The following is a 23032-nucleotide window of genomic DNA, read 5'->3' as shown; positions in this document are numbered from 1 at the left end:
ACCCGCTTCAGGACCCTTTTAAAGTCAAGCGGAGCTGTACGTGGTAATTCTAACCACTTTTGAACAGTTTTTATCGTCCTAATAGTGAAGCTCATCATGGCTTCCATCTTGCGACAGATTGTCGCGGGGCCGCGTTCTCGGCATCCTGAAGCCGGCCTGGATCTTTGTTACGTTACTGACAACATTATTGCAACGTAAGTCCCCGAATTGAAGCTGCCATAGAGGGTTTCCACCTTCTCTCTGCTGGATTTATCATCGGAAATAGCAATTGTACTAACCAACCTGACTTACAGATCGGGTCCTTCAGAAACATACCCGCAACTCGCATACCGAAACCCTCTCGACCAACTCGTCAAGTTCCTCGATACCAAGCATGGTGAAGACTGGGCGATATGGGAGTTCCGTGCCGAAGGAACAGGCTACCCAGATGAATCTGTGTACGGTCGCGTGAGGCACTACCCATGGCCTGATCATCATCCCCCACCATTCCGACTCGTCCCCATGATCATGGCCAGCATGCGCAACTGGTTGCACGGCGGCGAATTGGGTGGCGGAGCAGTCGCAAGCGATGGAAGACCTATGTCTTCGGGCCAAGGTACACTCACTCAAGAGCAAAAGGATGCAAAGCGCGAGAAGCGAGTGGTTGTGGTGCACTGTAAAGCCGGCAAGGGACGCAGTGGCTCGATGAGCTGCAGTTATCTCATTGCAGAGGAGGGGTGGAAACCCGAGGATGCTCTTGCCCGCTTTACAGAGCGACGTATGCGACCCAAGTTCGGTGCTGGTGTATCGATCCCATCGCAGCTGCGATGGATCAGCTATGTTGATCGCTGGACTAAAGGCGGCAAGAAGTACATCGACCGACCCATCGAAATCGCCGAGATTCATGTTTGGGGCTTGCGCCATGGTGTCAAAGTAGATATCGAAGGATTCACTGACGAGGGCAAGAAGATCGACATCTTTCACACATTCAAGAAGGAAGAGCGCGTGGTCGTTGACCCTGCAGCACCGGAGGAGAGTGGTATCAGCGATATGATTTGGGAAATGGCTGGATATCCTGCTGCAAAGGGGATCCAGAAAGCACCTGAAGAAGCACACTTTTCCGAAGCGGCGAACCGTGAAGGCGACGACACTGTGGATGCGGCCGAAGAAAAGGATGGAAAGGGCAGGAAACACGCTCTTAAGAGGAAGGGCACAGAAATCTTGCACAAGGTGTCGCCGGCGAGCTCGCATAAGGGTACAATTAAGTCGAAAGATGAGTCTGCTACATCTTCAAAGACCGACCTTACGAATACCTCTGAGGAAGAGCCAGGTGGTATGGCGGTTATCCTAAGGCCTAAGGAGCCGGTTCAAATCCCGAACAGCGATGTCAACATTTCAGTCGAGCGCCGTAACAAGACTCCAAAGAGCATGGGTCTCACTATGGTTACGGCTGTCGCACATGTTTGGTTCAACACTTTCTTCGAAGGCCAGGGACCCGAACGGGACGGCAAGGCTCTCGATAGCGGCGTGTTCAGCATCGAGTGGGATGCTATGGACGGCATCAAGGGTTCCAGCCGCAAGGGCTCCCGAGCCTTTGATCGCATTGCTGTCGTATGGCGCGTAGCTGGTACCGACGCCCTGCCCGAAGAAGTGCTCGAGCCTGCGGAGGGACAGCCTGTGCCGCAAGCCAGGCCTGCTGATTGGCAGGGTGCGAATAAGGAAGACCCTGACAACCAGAAGGACTTGGGCCTCAGGGTGCAGAGTCCTGCGAGTGCGGATGTGAGCAAGGCGAGCAGTATGGCTGAAGAGCTTGATGACAAGAAGAATGACGGAGGTGAGCTGGAAGGTGTCAGATCGAGTGGTCCGACAGGAGAGGATCTGAACACTGGGGATCACGGCGAGGTCAAGGGCGATGGGATCAAGAAGGCGTAGGTTGAGCATATGATATCCACGTATATACTCGAATGATAGAGTTTCAATGGAATGAATAGAACTTATAATCATTTCTGCTAGCAGCTGTGGGTATCTTAAAGTGAACATTTACACATATCCGAGCTTCAGCGATGTCTACCCCTTCCTCCTCTGTAGTGCCTATCTCCACGATAGCCTCCATATGGGTTTCCTCGTCTATGATCACCGCGATCCCTGGGCCCACGGTAACCTCCCCGTCCACCACCACCAGGGCCCATCATCTCTTCAGGCGGTGGGGCGATCGGCTCTTCGACTTCGACCTCGTATTCCTCATACTCATCTTTAAAGAATTCACTCGTGATTTCTTGCTCTCTCTTGGCAGCCTCAGGGTCAAACACGAATCGCATCGTTCCCTCCTGTCCCCGAGCTGTGCGTCGTCCTGAAGCATCGCCAGGCCACGATGTCGACGTCGCAGGGGATGTGGCAGATGCGGGCGTCGAGGGTTGGGGTTCTTCAGCTTCGCAACGGGGACAGAAGTTCAGATACCGTGGTTCGAAAGCCTTGTCAAGATCGTTGTTAAGCCGAATCTTGATATCGATAATCTTGTTCTGATCAAACTGCGCCCCGACCTTCGTCGACTTTGAATGCTGAACATAAAGGTCCAAAATGTCTAGCATCGCTTCCATTACTTCGCCGCGGTTGTACTGTGGCTTCGTCTTTGCCCAGTCGCGGACCTTGTCGACGTACTGTTCCGTCAGGAGAGCTGTGAGCTCCACAAGAGCCATCACCATGGAGAACGTTGTGCGCTTGATTGGGACGAAGGTCTTGTACATATCGATAGACATTGTGTATGCAATGTCGTAGAATCTTTTACCAGCTTCTTTGCCCAGGATGGCACGAACGACTTTGACTAGGAGCTTTTGCGGGTAGCGCGTGCGGAAGTCGAAGCCGATCGTCTCGAGGATGAGTCGTTCGAGGCAAATTATTATCTTGCCTGGTCCTTCGAAGATCTAGACATCGTTAGCAGATGATACAATGCAAAGCACGAATTGACGTTACCTTATCGTCCGAAGTGGTAGGTTTCTCTGGGTTCTTGATGTTATACGCTGCTGCTAGAATATCTTTTGACTTCTTGATCGTATCCTCGACCTTGCATGCAACGAACAACGAAGCCAATGCGGCATCCTGATAGTTGTACTCTGCATCTCTAAAATTGAGTCGAAACTTGTGGAAGTATGTGCACGCCGTATCAAAACTGCGAACAGGTCTATTTCGAGTTAGTCGTGAACTCGTGATATGCATTGGAGGGCCTGGCGTACAGTTGTAGGGACTTTCTGACGTTGTCGATCAGCTGCACACCTTGAAGACGGTAGTTATCCTGTCTCGCGGGGTCGCAGCCATTGTCCTTTAGCATGCGCCGGAGCCTTAGCTCTGATGTGTATTGATTCGAGCTCGAGATGAAGCCTGGATGAGGCCCGACTTTGGGCATACCGTCACCGTTCGCGGTCGTAGAAGAATCATTGTTGGAAGTTGCCATCTCAGGGGCAAGAGCCTAGATAGGCCGTTGCGATCGCGAAAACGTCGTGGTGGATATAGTTCAGAGGTGGTGGGTGTTTGTACTGTTTTGTTCGATGGTGATTCTCGGTCGCAATGGAGAAGATTCTTCGGTCGTGGGCGCGAAGGGTTCTTCTTCGTGATTACCGATTAAACGACAGTATATAAACAAAGAGAAATGCGGCTAATTAAGAAAATGCGCGGCTTCTCCCTATAAAGTGAAGTTATGTTGTCGCGTAGAAACAAAATCACTTGTCATGATGCAAATGCTGTTGCGATGGGGCTAAAGCTCCAATGTGGCGCAGCAGCATTGCACCAGCCACACCTTTGTAAATTGAGAGAAGTCCTTTTCAGAAGGCGAGAAGCTTTGTATCTTCATGACTGGTCTATTAACCGTTTTGTAAGTGCTGATACACTTAAGTACTTACTTGAGTTGGTAATAACTGCAGTTAGCTCAACTCATGCAAGAGGGTGCCGACGAGAGGATGAACCAACCCTAGACCCGTGTATTCAGTTCGGCGGACATAAGATAGGTTAGTACCTGAATGTCGCCTTATGGAAGCTTTCGGGTTTAAAGATAGTTGAGATGAGGTGTATCTAGTACGTGGGGTTTGAGAAATATATTTTGTAATTTACAAGAAGACATTGAAGAGGTAAGAGTGGAACTGGCAACATGTCACTGTCACAGTACAGTTTCCTGACGCGGTCTTGGGCCAGACAATTCGCGACTTGACGTAATGAATAATGAGTAATATTAATACTAACACAAGGATATCAATCGCGTTCTTCTTCTATGACCATCGTTTCAAACTTGTACAATCGTATCGTCGCCGTCCTACAGGTCCTCCGTGTCCCAGATGTCATCCTCAACCTCATCGTCAACGTCAACGTGAACATCGACGTCAACGTCAACGTCTACAATCGTATAGTCGCTGTCCTACAGATCCTCCATCTCCCAGATGTCATCCTCAACCTCTTGGTTCTTATCGAAGCTTCGCTTCCATGGGCCAAAGTAATCAGTGATAGTCTGGTTGAGCAACTCCTCCATGTTCTGAAGATGATCGCCAGGGGCAGTCTTGAAGTGAAGACCACCATTGCGATCCAAACCGCGAAGACCAAGCCAATCCTCCTGGTAGAGCGGGCGAGCTCGGAGGGGGATACTCTCTGTACCGTTGACCTCCTCAAACCACGAAGTCTCCTTGGGGACGACTAGTGTATCATCCTCAAACATCCACATGACAAAGTTGGTCAAGCTGCCAAGGTTTGCCTTGTACTTGTTGTTCTTGAGCTCGCGCTCGTTGTTGATGTCAGCGAGGAAGTTGGAGTTCTCGAGGTAGTTATCGTAGTCGCCCTGGGTACTGGGATCGCGGTAGTACTGGGCTGGAACAAGACGCGATTGCACAAAGTTGCTCCATACGTTAAATCGAAGAAGAGCCATAGCGCCCTTGCAGAGCCAGTCGGTCTGACCACAGGCCTTGAACTTGACGATGCCGTTGTGTTGGCTACCAAAGGTAACAAGACTGCGAACTTGGGGCCAGTTGCACCGTTCAACGTAACCGCGCAGGAACTGACCGCCCTGCGAAATACCGATGGCGTCGATAGCAGGTGCTGTTGAAAGAATCGGGTGCTTAGCAAGCTCCTCACAGACCTTGCTGATTTGGTCCGTAACGTTGCCAGTGAAAGTCGCAGAGCGATCCTGGTTGGGATCTCCGTTGAGAGAAATAATATGAACAAAAGTGCCTGGATTAATAGCTTCAGCGAGCTCTTCGATGCTCTTCATGCCGTCGCTGTTAAACTGGTCACCCAAGCCGTGCCAGACGACGATGGGTAGAGGCGTATCAGTCAGGTCATCGTTGGTATGAGCAGGTGCCGCGCGGCTATGGCCAGCAAGAGCTCCTATGGCAAAGCCAAAACGGAGCAAAGGGGAATAAAGCATGTTTTTGAATGTGTAACGATTGATGGCAATGAAGATGAAGGATGAAGACTGCTAATAGAGAATGAGAAGTTGATGGTGATGAAGACGGAGAGTTGCCTGGAGTTGAAGACGTCAGGGTCTCTTTAGTTGCCGCGGGTCGCTCATGCATGCGGCGAGCTATGGCCTCCACTTTTCTTGTAGCTGTAAGGAACATGGGGATGAATGTCTTGGCATTGGGAAGGTGGTCCCGCTAGCGATTGAAACGGTAAGACGGTGAACTGAACAAAGACCCAGCCAGCTTCGGAGAAATTTTATATCAGCGCCTGGCAAGTACATGTTTTGATACTGTCTCCGATGCTAATGTAAGAAATTAGCAAGAACGAGTCAGCTAGGTCGATTGTCAATGTCACCAAGCGGGTTCCGAAAGAGTCGTGTAGAACCTGACCATTGAACAATGATGGCTACACAATACACGATCGGCGAAAAAAGATCAGCAAGACAGACATGTAGTATTACTCAACAGTTAATATTGTTAGGAATGCAAGTATACAGTTCGTTCTATTCTGGGTTTTTCACCACCATTTCAACGCCCCAACACCGATGCGAATACCATGTTTTTAGTTCTCAATAGCCTTCTTGGCCGATGCCTTTTGCTTTCTCAATCGAGTCTTGCGATCAGAGATTTGCTTGTCAAGCTTATCGTCGTCGGCCTCGAGGGCCGCCTTCTGCTTCTTGGCCTTCTTGGTAGGAGCAGGAGCCTCGGCCTCAGAAGCGTTGTCGAGCGACTTGCGCTTCTTGCCGATGTTGGCCTTCTCAGCCTTGGTCGCCTCGTCCTCGGCAATAACGTCCTTCTCATCGACCCAGAGCTCATCGGTCAACCAGATTGGGAGAGCAGCAGTCTCGGGACCCTTGATGTAGATGCTCTTCATGTTGTTCCACTTCTGAGGAATCCACTTTGCGATCATACCAGTAACAACAGCGTCGACATTCTCGGCGATCTGTTCGGCTGTCCAACCAGAGTATCCGACCTTGATGGAAGTGTTTGTTGAAGGAGTAAGGCTGACAAAGGCAGAGTTGAGAGCCTTCTTGACCTCCTTGGCAATCTCGGCGGGTGTACCAGCGTTGACTTCGTCCTCATTCTTAACGCGCTTCTGTCGCTTTCCGTCGACCTTGGTGACCTTGGCCTGGAAGTTGACGGGAACCGGTCGCTTCTGGGTTGTCTTGTAAAAGGTCTTGCCGAGAGCCTTGGGTAGTCGGTTGATGATGCGCTCATCACCAAGGAAGATATCGGCTTCGTTGAAGAGTTTCCTCTGGGCCTCGTACTGGCTGTACTTGGCCTTGAGCTTGCCGTAGTCAACGACACGGACAATGCGCTTTCGGAGGTCTTCAGGGAACTCGTCAGAGGCAACAATGTTCTTGTAGGCGCGCTGAGGCTCGGCGACGATAAGGCAGATGGTTGTGGACTCGTCGGTGTTGAGCGAGTGAGGAAGGGCGATCTTGCCGGGCTGCAGACGGGCCTTGTCGACGATGTGGCGCTTGGTGGTCAAGTTGAGCCAAACGGGGGTGCTGGCGTTCTCATCGTCGTCGAGGAGGTTGTGCTTGCCAGTCTCTTCCACCTTTTGCTTGGAAGCCTTCTTGATGTGTGACAGAAGAGCCTTTGAAGCTTTGAGGGTCTAGAACGCAATTGTTAGAGCAGCTACAGACAATCGTTCTCAATGAATACAAACCTGATCAGGGTCAATCGTGGCGACAGCCTTAGAGCCGGTAGCGACAACTTCTTTTGAGGGCGCCATTATCGCAAAAATATTTGATGTTTGGGTTGCAAAAGTTCTTTGATATGATAGTGGGGGCTCTTTATCAGTAGTCGTAGAGGAAAAATAATTTTTTTCTGCTGGTTGGGCGGTCGGAATATGCAACTCCCGGCCTCCGGTCCAGGGGTTCTCGTTAGCGGCGGGCTAATTGCTAAGGTCCACTTATCCTCTCGGCCGCTTCCTGGCTTACAAAAGATGAGGATTTGAATCCTACAACCACAAATCACACCCAGAGTGTTGTTTGTACGGATTTCGACCTTAAGTATTGTCTCACATAAATCCCATCCATCATGAACCTCGAGTTGCAAGATCCTGCCAATAGAAGAGCTTCCTGTGATCAGTGTAGTATAACCGCCCACAATTCCCGCTTACATCCGGGGGTCCAGATATGCTGATCAGCCTACAAGGACAAAAGAAGCTTAAATGTGATGGCGGATACCCGTCTTGTGGAAGATGCTCAAGTGTGTCTGAATCTTGCAAATACTCGGCAAAGTTGCCGATGGGAAGACCAAAGAAGCGAAAGCTCCCCTCTGAGAGCGAGGTCCCTGATAGCAGCGCCGCAAGCAGGACGTCACCGTCGACTTTAGCTATGAGTATTGGAAGCGAGACTGGGAGTGAATTCGGCAGGAGAGCAAGCTACGATCACTGTCAGCACATGTCGGATGATACGTCGTTAGACGTAATCTCTCTTGGGTGAGTTGATATTACCGGGCCTCCGGGTGTCAGAAGAATTACCTCGAAGAGCATAAGAGACGAAATAATCTGGTCACCCTATGCAAGCTTAGGCTGGTAATTAGGCTACTTTATTTCTGTAGCCTAACCTAGTGGACAATTCTTCTGACACCCATCGGGTACCTTGATGACCTGTACTGACTTAGATCAGACCAGAATCAAATGTCGACCCAAAACTGTTGGCTTTCGAAACGGACCCAGGCCAGCAGACCTGCGCCTGTCTTGCAAATCTATACCTCTCCCTTGAAGAGGTCCGGAAAGCAGAAGACCTACCCTTCACATCTCGGTTGTCAGTCTTGCGACAATTGACCAGCACAGCAGCGGGGATCATTCAGTGTCAAATATGTCCCACCAAGTTTCTCTGGGCGATGCAGAACGCTCAGCTTCTCAATACTTTGATCGTATCTCTTGCGGAAGGATACAAGAAGATTGTCAAATTTGTCGAGGAAGAGACAATACGAGCTCAAGAGGCGAACGAAGCCAAAGTCTTGTGTGTTGCCGAAAACCAAAAGCCCGAGCGGAGTGAAAACACATCGGGATTTCAAATGACCTTGGACCCGGAAGATTGGCAGCGAATTGCAAATAAGGCAATCAAAGCAGAAGTGTTTGGCACAAAATACTCGTCGACTACAACCTTTGTTGCAATGTTGCAATTAATGGAGGATAGGCAAAATGCATGGCACTCAGGTCATGCTCATATTCCACCGGGTATAGGTAATCGGATGCCGCATCAAATGCATGAGAAGGAGCCACACTGTGTGTCAGTTGTCAAGCATACAAGGGACATGATAAGTCAGTTGCTATCGGATGTTTGAGCGTGCCTTCCAGAAATGTCAACATATTGGATGAGACAGCTCCTGCCTTCCCAAGAAGCTTTGGACGACCATTCTTAAGGCAAGAGAAAGGCCTTGGGGATCTCTTCAGTCAATCTTCTTCTTCTTCCAACCATCCACTTTCACCAGCTTCATCTCTTTGAAATCAACAGTCTTTCAACAATAAACTTCGACCATCGTTTTCCAAATATACAATTGCACAATGCATCTGGAGCCCCAAGAGTCCATGATATATGGGCAGCGACGAACAGACCCAGAGTCATCCGCCAAGAACGAACATGAAGCAAGAACGAGCGATTCTTCTGTTCCCGTCCCCCTGAATCGTCCTCCCGGCCTATATGACACCCCGAGCACACAAAAACGCCATGAAATCTTATCCCGAGCAGTTATAAAGGTGCTGAACAGTAACATCGCAAAGATCACCTATGGAGAGATACTTTCAGGTCTGTTTCTCAACGAGACACGGAACAGTATGCGTGGGCAAATGTTCCAGTACACTCCTTATAGCGGTTACGGATACACCTCTGCAGAGGAAGACGCCAGGAGACGTTTGGTTTACTTGTATACATATTGCAACCGGAACACATTTCACCCTGACATGGTGGTGACCTTCCTGAGGCCTGAAGTAAGTTCCGCCCAAGCGCCTAAAGACTGAATTAACATTAAACGAGGACTATGCCGCTTACCTAAAGGTACCAATGAGTAATAGAACAGCGTGGGGCAACAACTTGATCTGCACGATTGTGAAGGTTGTTCGCCAGGTGGCTGTTGAACTCTAGAGGATCAGACGAGCGAACCGGGCTTAGGACGTTCTCGACGATGATTTTATACATCCAAATCATCGTTATCTGATTTCGACGATTCAACAGTACCCTTGTGCTCATGTTTCGCACTGGGCCGAGAGTCGAATCTTTGGCGGACTCGTCTGGGAAGATCTCGCGGGTATGTGGGTCTTCTCTGACAGAGAGGGATCACCTCTGACGAAATGGAAGCCCCATGCGGGCCAGTGGAATGATCTTTTGCATCATTTTGAAGGGAAGATCGCGAATTGCCCTCTCCCTTTCCAACCTCCCTCTTCAAGATAACAAATTTTGTTCTTTGGACCTTTCAACAGTAGTATAACAGCGGGATACAGCGGTATATAAACTTCGGCCCTTGATGGCCTTCAATAAATCAGTTTCTCCACTCCTTGCAGTTCGAAACCGTAAAGTTAGGACCCAACATGCTATCAGTATCAGAAGAATTAGCCGGTGAAAGCACAAGGGGCAAAATACTCTACTCATCTTATACTAGCGAACACTAGCAGCTGGGCCACTTTATTTTGGCAGACGGAGCCTGGATGATATCTCTTCCGTTGCCTACCTGCACGTTCCGGATCTGATGAGTCAAGTAGGCTGTGTGATGTAAGTGCCAGATTCAGCTGCAGATTAGCCGCTATATGGCTCAGTATGCACATTATTCTCTGGGCCTCATTCAAACCTGACCAATTGGTCTTACAATAGATAGTACCACCGAGTGGGTCAATCCAGTCGAATTAGTTATGAACATGAAATGTAATAAGCGTATACATTGAAAGATAATCCTTTCCCATCATTATCCAAAGCCATTGCGCCTTTCGCTCGTAAGGAATATCTGAACATCGGACGAGCCAGATTTTCAACTTCATGCCTCTCACCTCAATACGACTGTCTCAGCTTGTCACTCCATGATTCGACGATACACAGACTGCATATTGTCGGGAAAGATAGCCAATTGGGAAACATCGCCTGACTCATGTGCCACAGAGCTGCAGTCAAACATTCGAATTACGAAAAGCCAAGGATTTCAGGCTTAAAATCAGACACACAGGTTAGCCATAGAACCCTTCAAATCAGAAGCAGCAGCCTGTCACACTCACAGCAACTCAACAGCCAACAGTGAGCCAGACTGACCAGTAGGAGCAGAATGCCATGGCCAGTAAAGTCACACTTGCATACACGCACCCTAGGAGGTGCAAGCTGTGCCAGTATGAAGAGACTGATGGAGTCAATGCGAATGGGAATATTGAAATTGTAGGTACGGGAATGGTCGTGATTCTCAGTGTGATTGTCATGCTCAATATGACTGTGATATTGAGTATGGTTCCCGTTGAATTGATCACCACCCCCAACTGAGACAGCACCAGAGCTGATGTAGGCTTCGCTTTTACCAATGGTGGGCGCAGTGGTTTGTGTTGGCTTGTTGGCGGCTCGAGCCGGAGCGTGATCGTCGTCTAGTGGTGAAGTCATATCCGCAAAAGATGGTGTATTGGGGCCCGTTCTCGATTCTACTTGGCTCGTGAAAGGTTTCAATGGAGTTTTGATTAGATGATTTTGGAGTGTGGGTGTATGGATGCAGCTTGGGGGCAGGCGAGGGCTTTGGAGTCACACTTGGTGCAGGGATCTTCCCCGAATGGTTGGTTCTCTGCATGGTATCAATGATCAGGCTCTACAGTACGTACAGAACGCGGGTATCGATAAGCTGAGAGCCTGATCGAGAGAGTACGTATCATATCACTTATGTAGGACTACTAAAAGGAATGGATGCAGTTTAAAGCGACTGGAATCAATATTAAAATTGTGCTTCAAAGTAATGATCCGATTCATTCGGATCCTGAGAACTCTCTGGAATGATATGATCACTAGAGGCGGCTGGTAGAGCACCGCTGCCAACAGTTGGTTGGTTGTACCTGCCATATTCATACAACCATCCTGTTGGGGATACATAAAACTGCAGGTGGCCTCGATTTATGCAGCATCAACTCAATACTGGGAAGGTGCAACCATCTCATGAACAACGTGGCGCAGCAAGTAGAACCAACTCGTCGGCCATTCCGAATTGTCCACCCTTCTCAATATTTCCCAGTTGACCTGGAATCTTCACTATGAACTCGACCCAAAGTCTGGTATTCTAGAATATTTCATGATGAAGTGACTATTTCAATATCAAATCACTCTTGTCATTTGGACTAACTTATCACAGGAAGCCTGATACAAACTATCATGAGAATCATCGATGATAAACCGAACCTACCCTCGAAGAAGATCCCCGCGTTTACCGCCGAGCCTCGTTGAGCCTAAAGCAACCAGGCGAACACTTTGAGCCCAACATCATACTGAAAGACTTTCATGAGCTCTAAAACACAGTAAGGCTCTCACAGATACCAGTGCCCCTTCCCCAAAGCCAGACAAGACTCCCTGCCTAGGAATGGGGGAGAGATCAAGTCCGGCTCTGATATACAACTCGTATAGGGTCATCGGCATTGTTTTCTCCCTCCCGAGGTATGATGTGAAGATGCAAAAATCGACCCCAAACTCTCTTCACCGATTTTCCCCTTTCGATCGCAACACCTGCAGCCGCCTTGGGACTTTATCATATTAGCGTATGAAGAGCTTTGTGTCTTCAGCCTTGTCTGTCGTGTCACGCTGCTTCGCCCCCCTCTGAGTGTCTAAGGTTCCATCGAGTCTGACACATGAGGCTCTGTCGTTGTCATTTCAGGCTTCCTTCCCAGTCTTTCTATACTGACGACGCCCAGGGATTAGTGTAACCCAAACCACCGGGCCTTCTTTTGCGGTCGCACCTGTCGAGATTTTCACTATTCGAGGTCGTTTCAGATGCCACGTTGATGCAACTTTCGCCATCTTTGCATTCTTACCCACCACATCGTCGCCGTGGAAAGAGAAAATAACTTCAAGATAGGTTTTCAAGATCCTTGGCTTCTCCTGACCGCTCTTTTCGCGTCAGAGTTTATCGAAAACAATGTTATCTTGACTGTGGAATCAAGGCGATCATGGCAGAAATCATTGGCGTCGCCGCATCGGCGACCCAGCTCGGCACGGCGTGCTTTTCCTTGATAGACGTCTTGCGAAAGATAAAAGGGGGAGCATCGACGCTGAAAAGGTATCATGAACAGCTTCAAGAACTTCAGAGTTTATCTACTTGCATTTCCCAGAACCCCCTTTTACAAACCCCTGAGATAGGGACTCAGACTAGAGCCCTTCTCTCACTCATTGACAACAACTGCATCACTTCCTTGCTTAGCAAAGGAAGACTCCTCCGTACCTGGGGGTTATTATACAAAGAGCAAGATCTTCTTGATATCTTTGTGAGACTCGAAAGACAGAAGAGTACACTCTCTTTGGCGATTGAGGAGATACAGTCGAAAACACTCTATCAAATCCAAACCAATATCCAAAACATGGCCGATAAAAAGACTACCTACGCCAAGAAAGCTCATCCCGAAGACAAAAGCGAAAAGGAGATTATTATTGAAGGTGGAACCCCAGGGCATCCATCGTTGACCATCCATATTAGCTCCTTCGATCTCCAGTGTAGTGGTACGCTGGCGGAGATTCAGACTGCTCTGGCTTTGCAAAACCGGATGAACTCTCCCTTGAACCTTGTAAACTCCGCTATGGCTTCTTCTTCGAACACGAACGAACCGAAAGATCCCAGATCTTCTGGTAGACGTGGCCCGCAGTGGAACAACTGCAAGGCTGGTCCGGGCTTTCATCAAGAGAACAGACGAATCTATAAGATTAACGGCAAACTGTCTGAAGAGCTTGCCAAGGGTACGCCCAATCCCTGCATCTTCAACCGCCCGGTAAAGGTTGGAAAGGGAAACCAGAACAACCGAAATTATGTGAAGTTTGTGGGAGACGTTACTGGTGCTGTGGAACCTAACATGGACGGCGTTGAATGGATTGATCCTGACATTGAGCCTTCTACATCTCAGGAACCACCGAGCGAGATTCTGGGCACTCAATTCAATGGCATCGAAATTGAGTATGAAGAGGCACCAACCACAGATACTAAGAGAGGATGATCGCCACGGCCACGGGTAGGCGGGGACTTCATGGGCCTGGTGGAAGGACATTGGGAAGATCTGGACTTCTTGTTCTTGGAGGAGATACAGCATGGCTGTACTGCCTGTCTATTTCAAAAACTAAAAGGACGCCTTTTTTAGTTTAAACCTTGTACTAGACTTGATCAGTTTTGGTCATGATGTTATAATAGGGTGTTGGATTCTTGAAGAAAATATTTAGATAGCTAGATAGTTAGATAGTAAGAAGAGTTTATTTCTTGAGTGCGCTTTTGTGGATGTAGTATATTGAAAATTTAGAATACTATCTAGATCGTGAGAAACTAAAGGATTTTTAAAGCTATTATACGTCGAGGTTTCTGTACTCCCATCCGGTTTCGTCGTCGGCATTTGTTAGCGATCATGGAGCCCACGTGACATATCACATGCCCCAACCAAAAGCCAATCCAGCACTATCGCAAATTTGACTTCCTCTTTCATAGCAAAATCGCAGAACAACAAAGTACCTTTACCAACATGAATTTTCTCAACCCATTTTCCCGTCAAGGGGCCCAATGGACCCTTGTGGGACGTACATCGGAGTTTCCCGATGTAGACGATGATGCAGGCAACTTAGCAAAGCACCGCGTATGCAACACAAAATCAATACCAGGATGCAAAGCCTTTCACATCCCCAAAGAGGATATATCATCTTCTAAGGAGGTTGAAATTGGCGATGATGCGTTGGGGAAGCCACTTACTGATGAAGTACTCATTTTTCAATACAAAGGCAAATTTCATGCTGTTGACCATGTGAGTAAATAACAATATTGCAATGGAAACATAGTGACTAACAGAGTTAGTCTTGTCCACATAGTCAATTCCCTCTTTCGAGAGGTACACCTTTTGATATTGAGGATTTCGGAGTTACCTTGAGTGTGGGCGTTACATGTCCCAAACACGATTGGTCTTTTGATCTCTTCACAGGCATGTCTGATCGTGGGAGTTACAAGCTTAAGACTTGGGAGGTTCAGCTCAGGGATATCAAAGACGCTGAGGCTTCAAAAGCGGATGAAGGGAATGAGAGGACGACGGACAAAGAAGTTTGGGTGAGGAGAAAGCAGAGGATAGGCTGATTCTTATCCATGGATGCGACTACCATAAAATACGGCCAACAGAAACGTGCCAAAGAAACCTCTTATGATACAAAAGCGAACCTTGTGAATATCCTCGACATATTCATGTGCCCAACTACCAAAGGACCTACCATATTGCCTTGTTGGGGCCTATTACAGGGGGTAAAGGTGCAAATTGCCCAAAAACATACATCCTAAAGATCCAATTCTCACAATCCTGGAGAACTCCCTGTTCAAGCACTCGAGCCGAGAGGCCAAGACGTACTGTGTTTTCCATCCCATGGCCTCGATACCTTGATGTGGATATCTCAAGCTAACCAAACAGGTGGCGCCTTACTGCCACTCCTCATCTCTAAAGTAGGTGCTCTCGGTAAGGGTCTAGGTGCCATAAACTCGGAGCTTTCAGCTGCGGTTTCCCCTCCGCCAGGTGCAGTCTGATGCGTACGGGCAGTCTTCTGCTTCTCCGAGACTTCAGGTATAGGAATAAGGGTTGCATCAGCCCCCGAGAATGTCTCTCCGAGAAAACCAAGTTTTTGGTCAAAATTATGCGCCATCTGGCGTGGCTCCCCCCTGGTCAAGTCCTCCATACGCCTTTCATTATATTGTCTTCTATCACCTCCCCACCACGCCTCTTCATCCTCTTTGAGCTTTCCAGGAAAGAATTCGTCTTTGAGAGGTAGTCCGAGCTTATACGTGGCATGAAAGTCCATTATACAATCCATGACCTTCCGGCTTTTGACTTGATCCACGCGGTTCAATGGAAGGTTTCTCATTTCGGGAGTCAACTCCCTCGCTGCAAGCCAGGCGTTTTGAAACATTCCTAGCGCTCCTACGCCGAGAAGGCACCAGGATTCAGGGAATTCGCTTCGAGCAGAAACATTGACGAGTAGAAGAAGCCAGAGCACTGAGAGACAGACACATGATACCTCCGTGATAATAAAACCGATTGGATACCCGCGAAACATCCAGACATCTGATCGCTTTGCCTTCCGAAGCATTGTGTTTCGACGGGCTATTGGGAAATCGCGGTCCCTACCCTCTTGTGGTCTGGATAGCCAGAGAAACTTTTCCCATGGTCTTCCATTACGGGGCGACTGCGATGCTGCGAGGGACTCTATATCAAGACAGTTGCCGCAACCAAAAATGACCATTACTTCTCGAGAGCCGTTTCCCGATGTCATTGCGTACACTTGTTCTGATCTTTGTCTGTTTGGCAGCTTCTCCGCTCTCCACTGGGGAAGCAGACCTATCCACTGCACCAGCAGAGTGCCAGCCCCTGTGATAAGAAGGACACTCCATGTGCGGTGTACAATAAAAGGTATGAATGCCAGCACAAGCTGAATTATGGTAATGACAACTCCGACAGCATGAACCCAGCTCCAGGAGAACTCAGTCCGGTCGTTCTTGTTCCACGTGGCTTCAAAGACCGTGATCTTCAAGCCATAGTTGCCACCCTCGTCGCTGCCACCTTCAGAAGGCAGATTCTCTTCGCGAGTTTCTATTGCTTCGAGATCTCGAAGCAAACGCCCTAGAACAAAGTTTTTGTTCTCTCGAAGATATCCAGATTTGAGATTGAGCACTTTACAAGGATAATCGGGTGGTGCAAGAAGTCTTCCATCGCCAATGATGCCAACGAGTGCAACAAACGCGTAGGCGACACACCCGAAGGAGAAGCAAACGGGAACGTATAACGTTCCAGTTGCTTGCGAGAAGGCCTTTTGCACGACGTCCCCACCGAGAACAAAGAGAATTGTCGACACGTCTGATGGATTGACCCACTGAGTCGCAAGTTGGTGACTCGTGGACATTATAGTGGAAAATAGGTATTGCTATGCAGGAACAAGCTATAATGGTGGCAGAGACGATCGAAAATCTTTGCAAGGATGTGGATGTGTCACAATGACACCCAGGAAAGAGTCAGCTTATTATTATTGAAAGCGACGTCAGACCTCGACGTAATCAGGCTCGGAGACCAGATAAGTCCGAGCCTTGTGGTACAGTGCGGGCCTCAGTACGCCATGTATTCTTTTGCGCAGTAGGCTGAGCCGCAAGGGGGTCATATGGTCATGCAAAAGTCCAATTACAGACCCAAAGTGAGACTAACACAAATGTGCTCACAAATAATCTGATAGAGGCGGCAAGGGCGGGTATGTTATGGAAGCTGAAATGACACCCTGCATATATTGGGTAGCACGGGAACGAATAAGAGGTCCGGCTCCTACAATGAGCGTATGAGGCGTTTCAAAGTCAAGACATCTGGAATTGGCGATAACCCTGCCTATCATTATCACTGTAATGGTGTGTAACCATTACGTTTGAAAAGGTAAGGTTCTATAGATATTTCACGAATGCACATGGGATGGCTGGGTTAACTGTAAAAATTCCCAATATGTAGGAAGTCTAAATGCAAAATCTCCGTTAAGAATTATGTGTATCTTCGCCTGGCTGAGGTTCGTTCCGTGACCCTTCTCACAGCCTGCCGCACTGATGGGTCTTCCATCCCTTCAACCTCCATTACCTGCCTCTCTATCTCATCTAGAAGGTCTTGATATTTGTCCCCAAAGACGTCTGTTCGACTTTCTATAATTTCCGCGACTCTTTCTCGCAGCAGCAAACATTCTAAATACCTTTCTCGCTCAACCTCAATATTTGTAAGTGGTTCAAGAATCTCCTTGTAGATCTCAGCCGCCTCCAGCAAAGGCTCTGAAAAGGATAGAGCAATAGTCAGTAGAGTTAGTAGAGTCTTTACTGTCTGCCGATGACCTTGTCCCGGTCGGCTCTTTTGCATTGCCAAGATGGCGTCGAGCTGATCTTTGCATTCAAGAACATGTTCCTTTCCGGGTTCAGACTTCGAAAATAGGAGACTGGCAAGAAGGCTCTCCTGTCTCATACCTAGGAAAATAGGATGATCAGTGTCCAGGCGGATTGCGGTAGTACCTGAAGTTGACTTTTCGATCTTTGGGTAATCCAGCACGACGGTATCAGGCCGCATAATAAAGTCAAAAGAAGACATCGCCTGAACATACAGCTCCTGACGTCTTAAACCATCCTTTTCTCCCATTGCCATTGATGATGAGACTTCACCCATTGTTAGGGAAGCCAGAAGCGGGAGGGAGTGTAATTGTCCTAGTTTAGCGACCCCAGCGTCACGTACTAAATGAAAGATGTCAAGGGCTAGATCCAGATCAGCGTTAGGATGTCTTGATAGAATCTTGCCACAGGTCAATAATGACTGTAGGATATCTGGATGTGGTGCAGATTCAAGATGCTTTGCTTTGAACGCTTCTCCAATACGTCGCAGCAGGGGTGGGTTGCTGTTGATGAACTGCCGCACACTGGTGTTATCATCCTTCTTCAACCATATCTTGTCTTTGTCAAGCGGAATGTACAGTTGAATCTGGTCGTGAAGAGTTGAGAATATGGCTTTCTCGGCAATTTCCAGTTTCCCCAAATGATACTGGGCTAGAGCGAGTTGAGACCGAACTCGTAGCACCTCGGGATGCTGGGAACCCCAAAGCTGTTCTACATCGTCTCGGACCGCTGTCAAGATGCCTTCAGCCGTTGAATAGAATCCGTTCTCAATGTATAACTCCCCAAGCTGGCATTTGTATTTCAGTGTTGATGGGTGTTTGTAGCCCAATTCAGCGCTTGATTCAGCGCGTCGATGCAAAGAGATGGAATCGTCCAGTGCAGAGAGAAAGGCCCCTTCTTGATTCGAGGCTGAGATAAGAATGTGTTCGGCCTCTAGTGCAAAAGGATGCTCATTGCCAAGTGTTTCTTCTATTACATCGGCACACCTCTCACATGTTATTCTTCCCTCCGCAGCACATCCTGTTTCAATCTGAAGGAAAGAACATAATAACGCAGTCTCGATTGTAAGAGGATTCGTTTCTCCTATGCGAATAATGGAGCTCACAAGTGCTGGTTTCAGCAAAGATAATGCAGTTGTGTAATGTCCCCGGAGTACAAAGATTCGACATCTATTGACGATATTGGAGATCCTGACAGGCTCGAAAGAAGAAGGAGCATTTGCGAGTTTGTCGCACCACATATCTGCTCCGTCAAGGTCTGTATCGATTGCTTTTGAATGAAGCGGACCCTGCTGGGCCCAAGCAAGAGCTCGGAGTCGGCAGACCGTTGCTGCAAATTTGAAATGTTTTTGCTGTTCCAAAGTGTAAATATCTTCAAAAACCTTATCTGATCCTTTTTGCTGCTCTTTGAACACTCTCTTCGGTTGCGAGTCATTCGATTTCGGGAGGACAATTTCATGCAGGCATTCTTTCATCCTGTTGTAGTTGCCCATTCGTGATAACGCGAGAGCATGATTAAGGAGAATACCAGTGATGTCCAGTCCTGGGTTTTGCTTGACACATGGACCAAGCTCTTGTCGGAGTTCGGACAGGTCGCGTTCCGCTCTGACATAATGACCAAGCATCATGCGAGCGAATGCCAGGCTAGACTTGATTTCCCAGACTGCGTCGTCATAAGGGATTCTCATCGTCAAACACTGCTGAAACATCGCGAGGGCACGCTCGTTATCACCACTTTCCAATCGTGCCTCTGCCTGATCTCTCAAGGCCTTCCAAATACCCTCGTCTATGGTCGGATCAAGGGCTGTCTTTGGCGACCGTTCAACTGATTGTATGAAAGTCTCGTATGGCTTCGGTTGTGAATACCCTTCTGACGAAATTCCAGACAAGTCCAGGGTCTCGGATACGACCGAAGCAAAATCCAACCGTTGCTCAAGCATTGGATATGCGCGCTGTATAGTCTGTTCAAGGGTCTTTCGCACTCCTCGCCAGAATTCCAAGTCCCGATTGTTGTGGTCAGTAGAGTCTCGCCGGCGTATAGATGCCCAAGTCATGGAGTTCAACTCGGAATACGTTTGTACCTTGACATTGAATTCATTCGTGATTCTCTCCATTTGTTTGTTAATTCCCTCTCGCTTTTTGCTGTCGACAATGTTACCGACATCTCGAGGTTCATTCTCCTGGAAGAACAACATGAGCTTAGTGCGGATGGGTATCCCAAAATGATATTTCAAAGAAACCCCTCTGATAAGCACTGAACCGAGACTGTCTGTAAAAATAATGATATGTGGTTGTTTGCTTGTGCGAGATGTCCTCCAGCTTTTCAGCTTTTCGCGAAACCTAGAACTGCCAAGCTGACGAGATTGTATGAAGCGCTGTAGCCCTGCGATAGTCTCGTCGATAGAGGTACAACCATATTGATATATCTCTTCCTCATTCAGGGCGATATTTGACAAGAGATAAGAGAATGCACAACCATGGAGAAACTGTGTGATCGCACTGACGACAGTGGCAAGGGCAGAATTCTTTGATGAACGAATAAAGAGAATCCTAAACTGGTCAATTTTGACTATAGAGGAGGGAGGCGAAGACGTGAACTCACTCGAAAACCTCTTTCTGAAGTACATTGCCCCCTTGAGGTTTTTGAACAGGTGTAGTGGTGGCAGTGAAACCCGGTTCCTTTACTTTGACATATCCCGGATAGAGCCTTCGTTTGGACGTCGCCTCCAAATCCATTGCTTATGGTCGGTGAATAAGAAAGCTCGATGTCGATGATGGAGCTTGAACGTAGGATTGTACTACATTGGGCGATCTTGGGGATGGCCGGGCTTTCATAAGCTTCCAGATGGTGGAACGCCTTGCAATGTGCCTGGGCCACTTGGGAAGGAGGGGACGGGAGGGGCGAGTCCGTTCCCCCGAATGATCAGCCGCACAATGAGACTTGGCCAGGTGGGCTGTGGTATGTACTTACCACGTAACAAAGCTCGCACAGTATGGCCGGTCCTGATATAAAATAACAAACAGCATTCAATTGGGCAGGTATTCCGTTGTGGCTTACTTGTTGGTTGCTTGGTTCACCCTGCATAGAGAACCTCGTCACAAGAAACCAGTGATTCAGATAATATGGAAGCCACGGGCGGTTATGTGTGATCAGGCTGAGGAAGGCAAGACATGGCTTGCGCGGTGTTGCCCTTTCCTCATTTATTTCATGCCCCGCGCATTCCCGTTTGTCTTTGCATTTCACGACACATTTTACAGTTTATTTGCACGACTACCCTCTTTCCAGCCACAAGCCCTCTCCGTTTGAAGAAGGAGCTGCAGTTTGGTTCCTGTGTATCCGGTTTGTCTGTTTTGGAACTGTGGTACGAACAACATGCAGCATTTGCGCGACCTTTATTCCAGTAGCTGGATGAGAATTGTTACAGTCGGTTATTTTAACATCCTCGATCGTTGCTTTTCCGCCCAGCCTTCCAACCAGGATTGTGTTAGCCCTCATGGTCGCTGTTCCACCACGTCTTTGAACTGGGGCTATGATGATTTCGTCAATTTCCCAAAGGAACACGGGTTTCGAATTGATGAAAAATACAAACTGTATGAGTCTGGAAAGCAAAGTACCTGCACCGAGCTTGACCGCCCTGCGCTTCTACAAGGGTGGTTATTTTTTAAGCTTATCTATTGTGTTGTTCGAGATAATAATGGGCCACTCTTAACTCACGACCAGTTAGTCTGTGAGCGCCAACTCAGCACCGCAGCCCTTCCCAGAGCTTTGAACGATTGGCACAATTACATGCACAGGCTTCACCAGAGCGACCAAAGCACTGCTATCAGGAGAATTCTGGAAGTAAACCAAATATTGGAACTCGCTAAACAGGTAGTTCTAGCTAACCTGGCGGAAATTTCACCATCTATACCATTGCCACGGGATGCTACCGGTAGTCCCATGCGGACCTGGGGGTGGGCGGCGGACCCGGCCGATGAACGAGATCTCTGTATAATGATCCTCGGAGAAACTCTATCAGCTGTCTTGGCGAGACTAATGCGAAAATGCCATGTCAGACTTACCGGTTGGGAACTAGATGATGGAGGTGGCTGGGGACCCCCGGCATACGTATCAAATGAGATGTCCAGAGCTGAATGGTGCCCACGATCTCAGGCAACTGTTAAGGGACAACTTGGCCGTAACGCAACACTATTATACGTTACATTCCTAGCGCATGGAGGCAATTTGCATAACTGCCACCCTAAAAATGGCCACCCAAGGACCTGCACACCGTCTAAATGCGAATTTATCGAGGCTCAGCCCGATCTGCCTGGGACATATAACCCATCGCATGCTCCAACCTGCAGAGAAACCGACGAGGGATGTACTATGGTTGGTCCAAACGAAGACGACGTGCTGAACATCCTGAATCAAGATGATGATTCAAGAAACGGAGCTTTCCCTGTGATGAGAGTCAGTAGGGATGAGTCAACCCAAGAGCTGATAGTTGAGGCTGTGTCGTGGGAAAACAGAACCGAAACGCCATTCGCGACGGTATCCCATGTCTGGTCCCAAGGACTAGGTAACAGGACAGATCGGATGATTCGTATGTGCCAACTACAAGCTATTCAAGATCTGGTTGCAAAGGCCTTTGGGAATACGGATCCACATCTGTTCTGGCTTGACACATTTGCCATCCCACAAAGGAGCCAGACTGATGAGAGACGTAATAGGCTAAAAAGAAAGGCCATCGGCCTTATTCATCACATTTTCAACAATGCCCAGCACTGCATAATAGTTGATCGTCACGTCATGAGTAAGGGAAGGACCCATGATAGCTGTCGTACGATTGGGGCAGAACTGTTGGCTAGTGGTTGGATGATGCGATTATGGACCCTCCATGAAGCATTCGTGAGCGACCAATTACACATTGCACTGTGCGACGATGGAGACTTTCGTCAGGCGCTACCAAGCCTGAACAATCTTTGGGGAGAAAGGGAAGAAGGCGAACGCCAGGGAGTTCTTGTGTCATCTATGACCGAGATGATGAGGCAAAAGGTGAACCAAAACCTCATGAAGGTAGATTCACTAGTGCCGGTGGCCCGACAAAGCAACACTGAGCGTGCTTTGCTGATTGCGAGTGCGTGGAAGGCAGTTCGATATCGGGTAAGTCTTTGAGGATCTGAAGCTACGCATAAGATGAAGTGGTGATGCTGATACTCCTTGGAACAGACCACCAGAAATCCAGGCGAGGAAACGTTAGCATTGTCAAGTCTGCTTGATATTCCCATCTCTCAGGATGACGACGACAGAGCGATCTCTACTTGCCGTCAAGCGGATCGTGAGAAGTTAATGGAGAAATTCTGGAAGACAATTGGCAAAGATCCTATTTTTGGGACATCTATTCCATCTGGCATAATCTTTCTACCTGGAAAGAGGTTAACCTCTGCCGGATTTCGATGGGCACCTGCAACGTGGATGTCCGGTCAAGTTGAAGCGTACCCATTTCCACTCGATAACCCAAGATACCCAACCGAACTTACAGATCAAGG

General features: G+C 48.4%; 9 protein-coding genes across 9 annotated transcripts; 3 read left to right on the top strand and 6 right to left on the bottom strand.

Annotated features, from left to right (window-relative positions):
• Positions 1–96: 96 nt before the first annotated feature.
• Positions 97–1911, top strand: FIESC28_00499 (uncharacterized protein; the record flags this gene model as incomplete). Its single annotated transcript, XM_031154650.1, has 2 exons — positions 97–194; positions 294–1911. 2 exons carry the CDS (start codon positions 97–99, stop codon positions 1909–1911), a joined length of 1716 nt encoding a protein of 571 aa, XP_031021307.1.
• Positions 1912–2036: 125 nt separating this feature from the next.
• FIESC28_00498 (uncharacterized protein) lies at positions 2037–3427 on the bottom strand (the record flags this gene model as incomplete). Its single annotated transcript, XM_031154649.1, has 3 exons — positions 2037–2900; positions 2950–3157; positions 3210–3427. The coding sequence occupies 3 exons, from the start codon at positions 3425–3427 to the stop codon at positions 2037–2039; spliced, it is 1290 nt and encodes a 429-aa protein (XP_031021306.1).
• A 954-nt stretch (positions 3428–4381) lies between these two features.
• Positions 4382–5380, bottom strand: FIESC28_00497 (uncharacterized protein; the record flags this gene model as incomplete). Its single annotated transcript, XM_031154648.1, has 1 exon — positions 4382–5380. The coding sequence occupies one exon, from the start codon at positions 5378–5380 to the stop codon at positions 4382–4384; it is 999 nt and encodes a 332-aa protein (XP_031021305.1).
• Positions 5381–5976: 596 nt separating this feature from the next.
• Positions 5977–7152, bottom strand: FIESC28_00496 (uncharacterized protein; the record flags this gene model as incomplete). Its single annotated transcript, XM_031154647.1, has 2 exons — positions 5977–7032; positions 7087–7152. 2 exons carry the CDS (start codon positions 7150–7152, stop codon positions 5977–5979), a joined length of 1122 nt encoding a protein of 373 aa, XP_031021304.1.
• A 1785-nt stretch (positions 7153–8937) lies between these two features.
• Positions 8938–9514, top strand: FIESC28_00495 (uncharacterized protein; the record flags this gene model as incomplete). The annotated part of the gene is made up of 2 exons (XM_031154646.1): positions 8938–9360; positions 9407–9514. 2 exons carry the CDS (start codon positions 8938–8940, stop codon positions 9512–9514), a joined length of 531 nt encoding a protein of 176 aa, XP_031021303.1.
• A 1057-nt stretch (positions 9515–10571) lies between these two features.
• FIESC28_00494 (uncharacterized protein) lies at positions 10572–11002 on the bottom strand (the record flags this gene model as incomplete). The annotated part of the gene is made up of 2 exons (XM_031154645.1): positions 10572–10619; positions 10667–11002. 2 exons carry the CDS (start codon positions 11000–11002, stop codon positions 10572–10574), a joined length of 384 nt encoding a protein of 127 aa, XP_031021302.1.
• Positions 11003–12951: 1949 nt separating this feature from the next.
• On the top strand, positions 12952–13578 carry FIESC28_00493 (uncharacterized protein; the record flags this gene model as incomplete). Its single annotated transcript, XM_031154644.1, has 1 exon — positions 12952–13578. One exon carries the CDS (start codon positions 12952–12954, stop codon positions 13576–13578), a length of 627 nt encoding a protein of 208 aa, XP_031021301.1.
• A 1420-nt stretch (positions 13579–14998) lies between these two features.
• FIESC28_00492 (uncharacterized protein) lies at positions 14999–16498 on the bottom strand (the record flags this gene model as incomplete). The annotated part of the gene is made up of 1 exon (XM_031154643.1): positions 14999–16498. One exon carries the CDS (start codon positions 16496–16498, stop codon positions 14999–15001), a length of 1500 nt encoding a protein of 499 aa, XP_031021300.1.
• Positions 16499–16937: 439 nt separating this feature from the next.
• Positions 16938–20236, bottom strand: FIESC28_00491 (uncharacterized protein; the record flags this gene model as incomplete). The annotated part of the gene is made up of 3 exons (XM_031154642.1): positions 16938–16980; positions 17318–20050; positions 20103–20236. 3 exons carry the CDS (start codon positions 20234–20236, stop codon positions 16938–16940), a joined length of 2910 nt encoding a protein of 969 aa, XP_031021299.1.
• Positions 20237–23032: the final 2796 nt, after the last annotated feature.

Source organism: Fusarium coffeatum (genome assembly GCF_003316985.1).
Source record: "Fusarium coffeatum strain FIESC_28 chromosome Unknown BRIP53273_contig_11, whole genome shotgun sequence".
NCBI lineage: Eukaryota > Fungi > Ascomycota > Sordariomycetes > Hypocreales > Nectriaceae > Fusarium > Fusarium coffeatum.
Note: the sequence above shows the minus strand (reverse complement) of the source record. Positions and strands in the feature narration are given on the sequence as shown.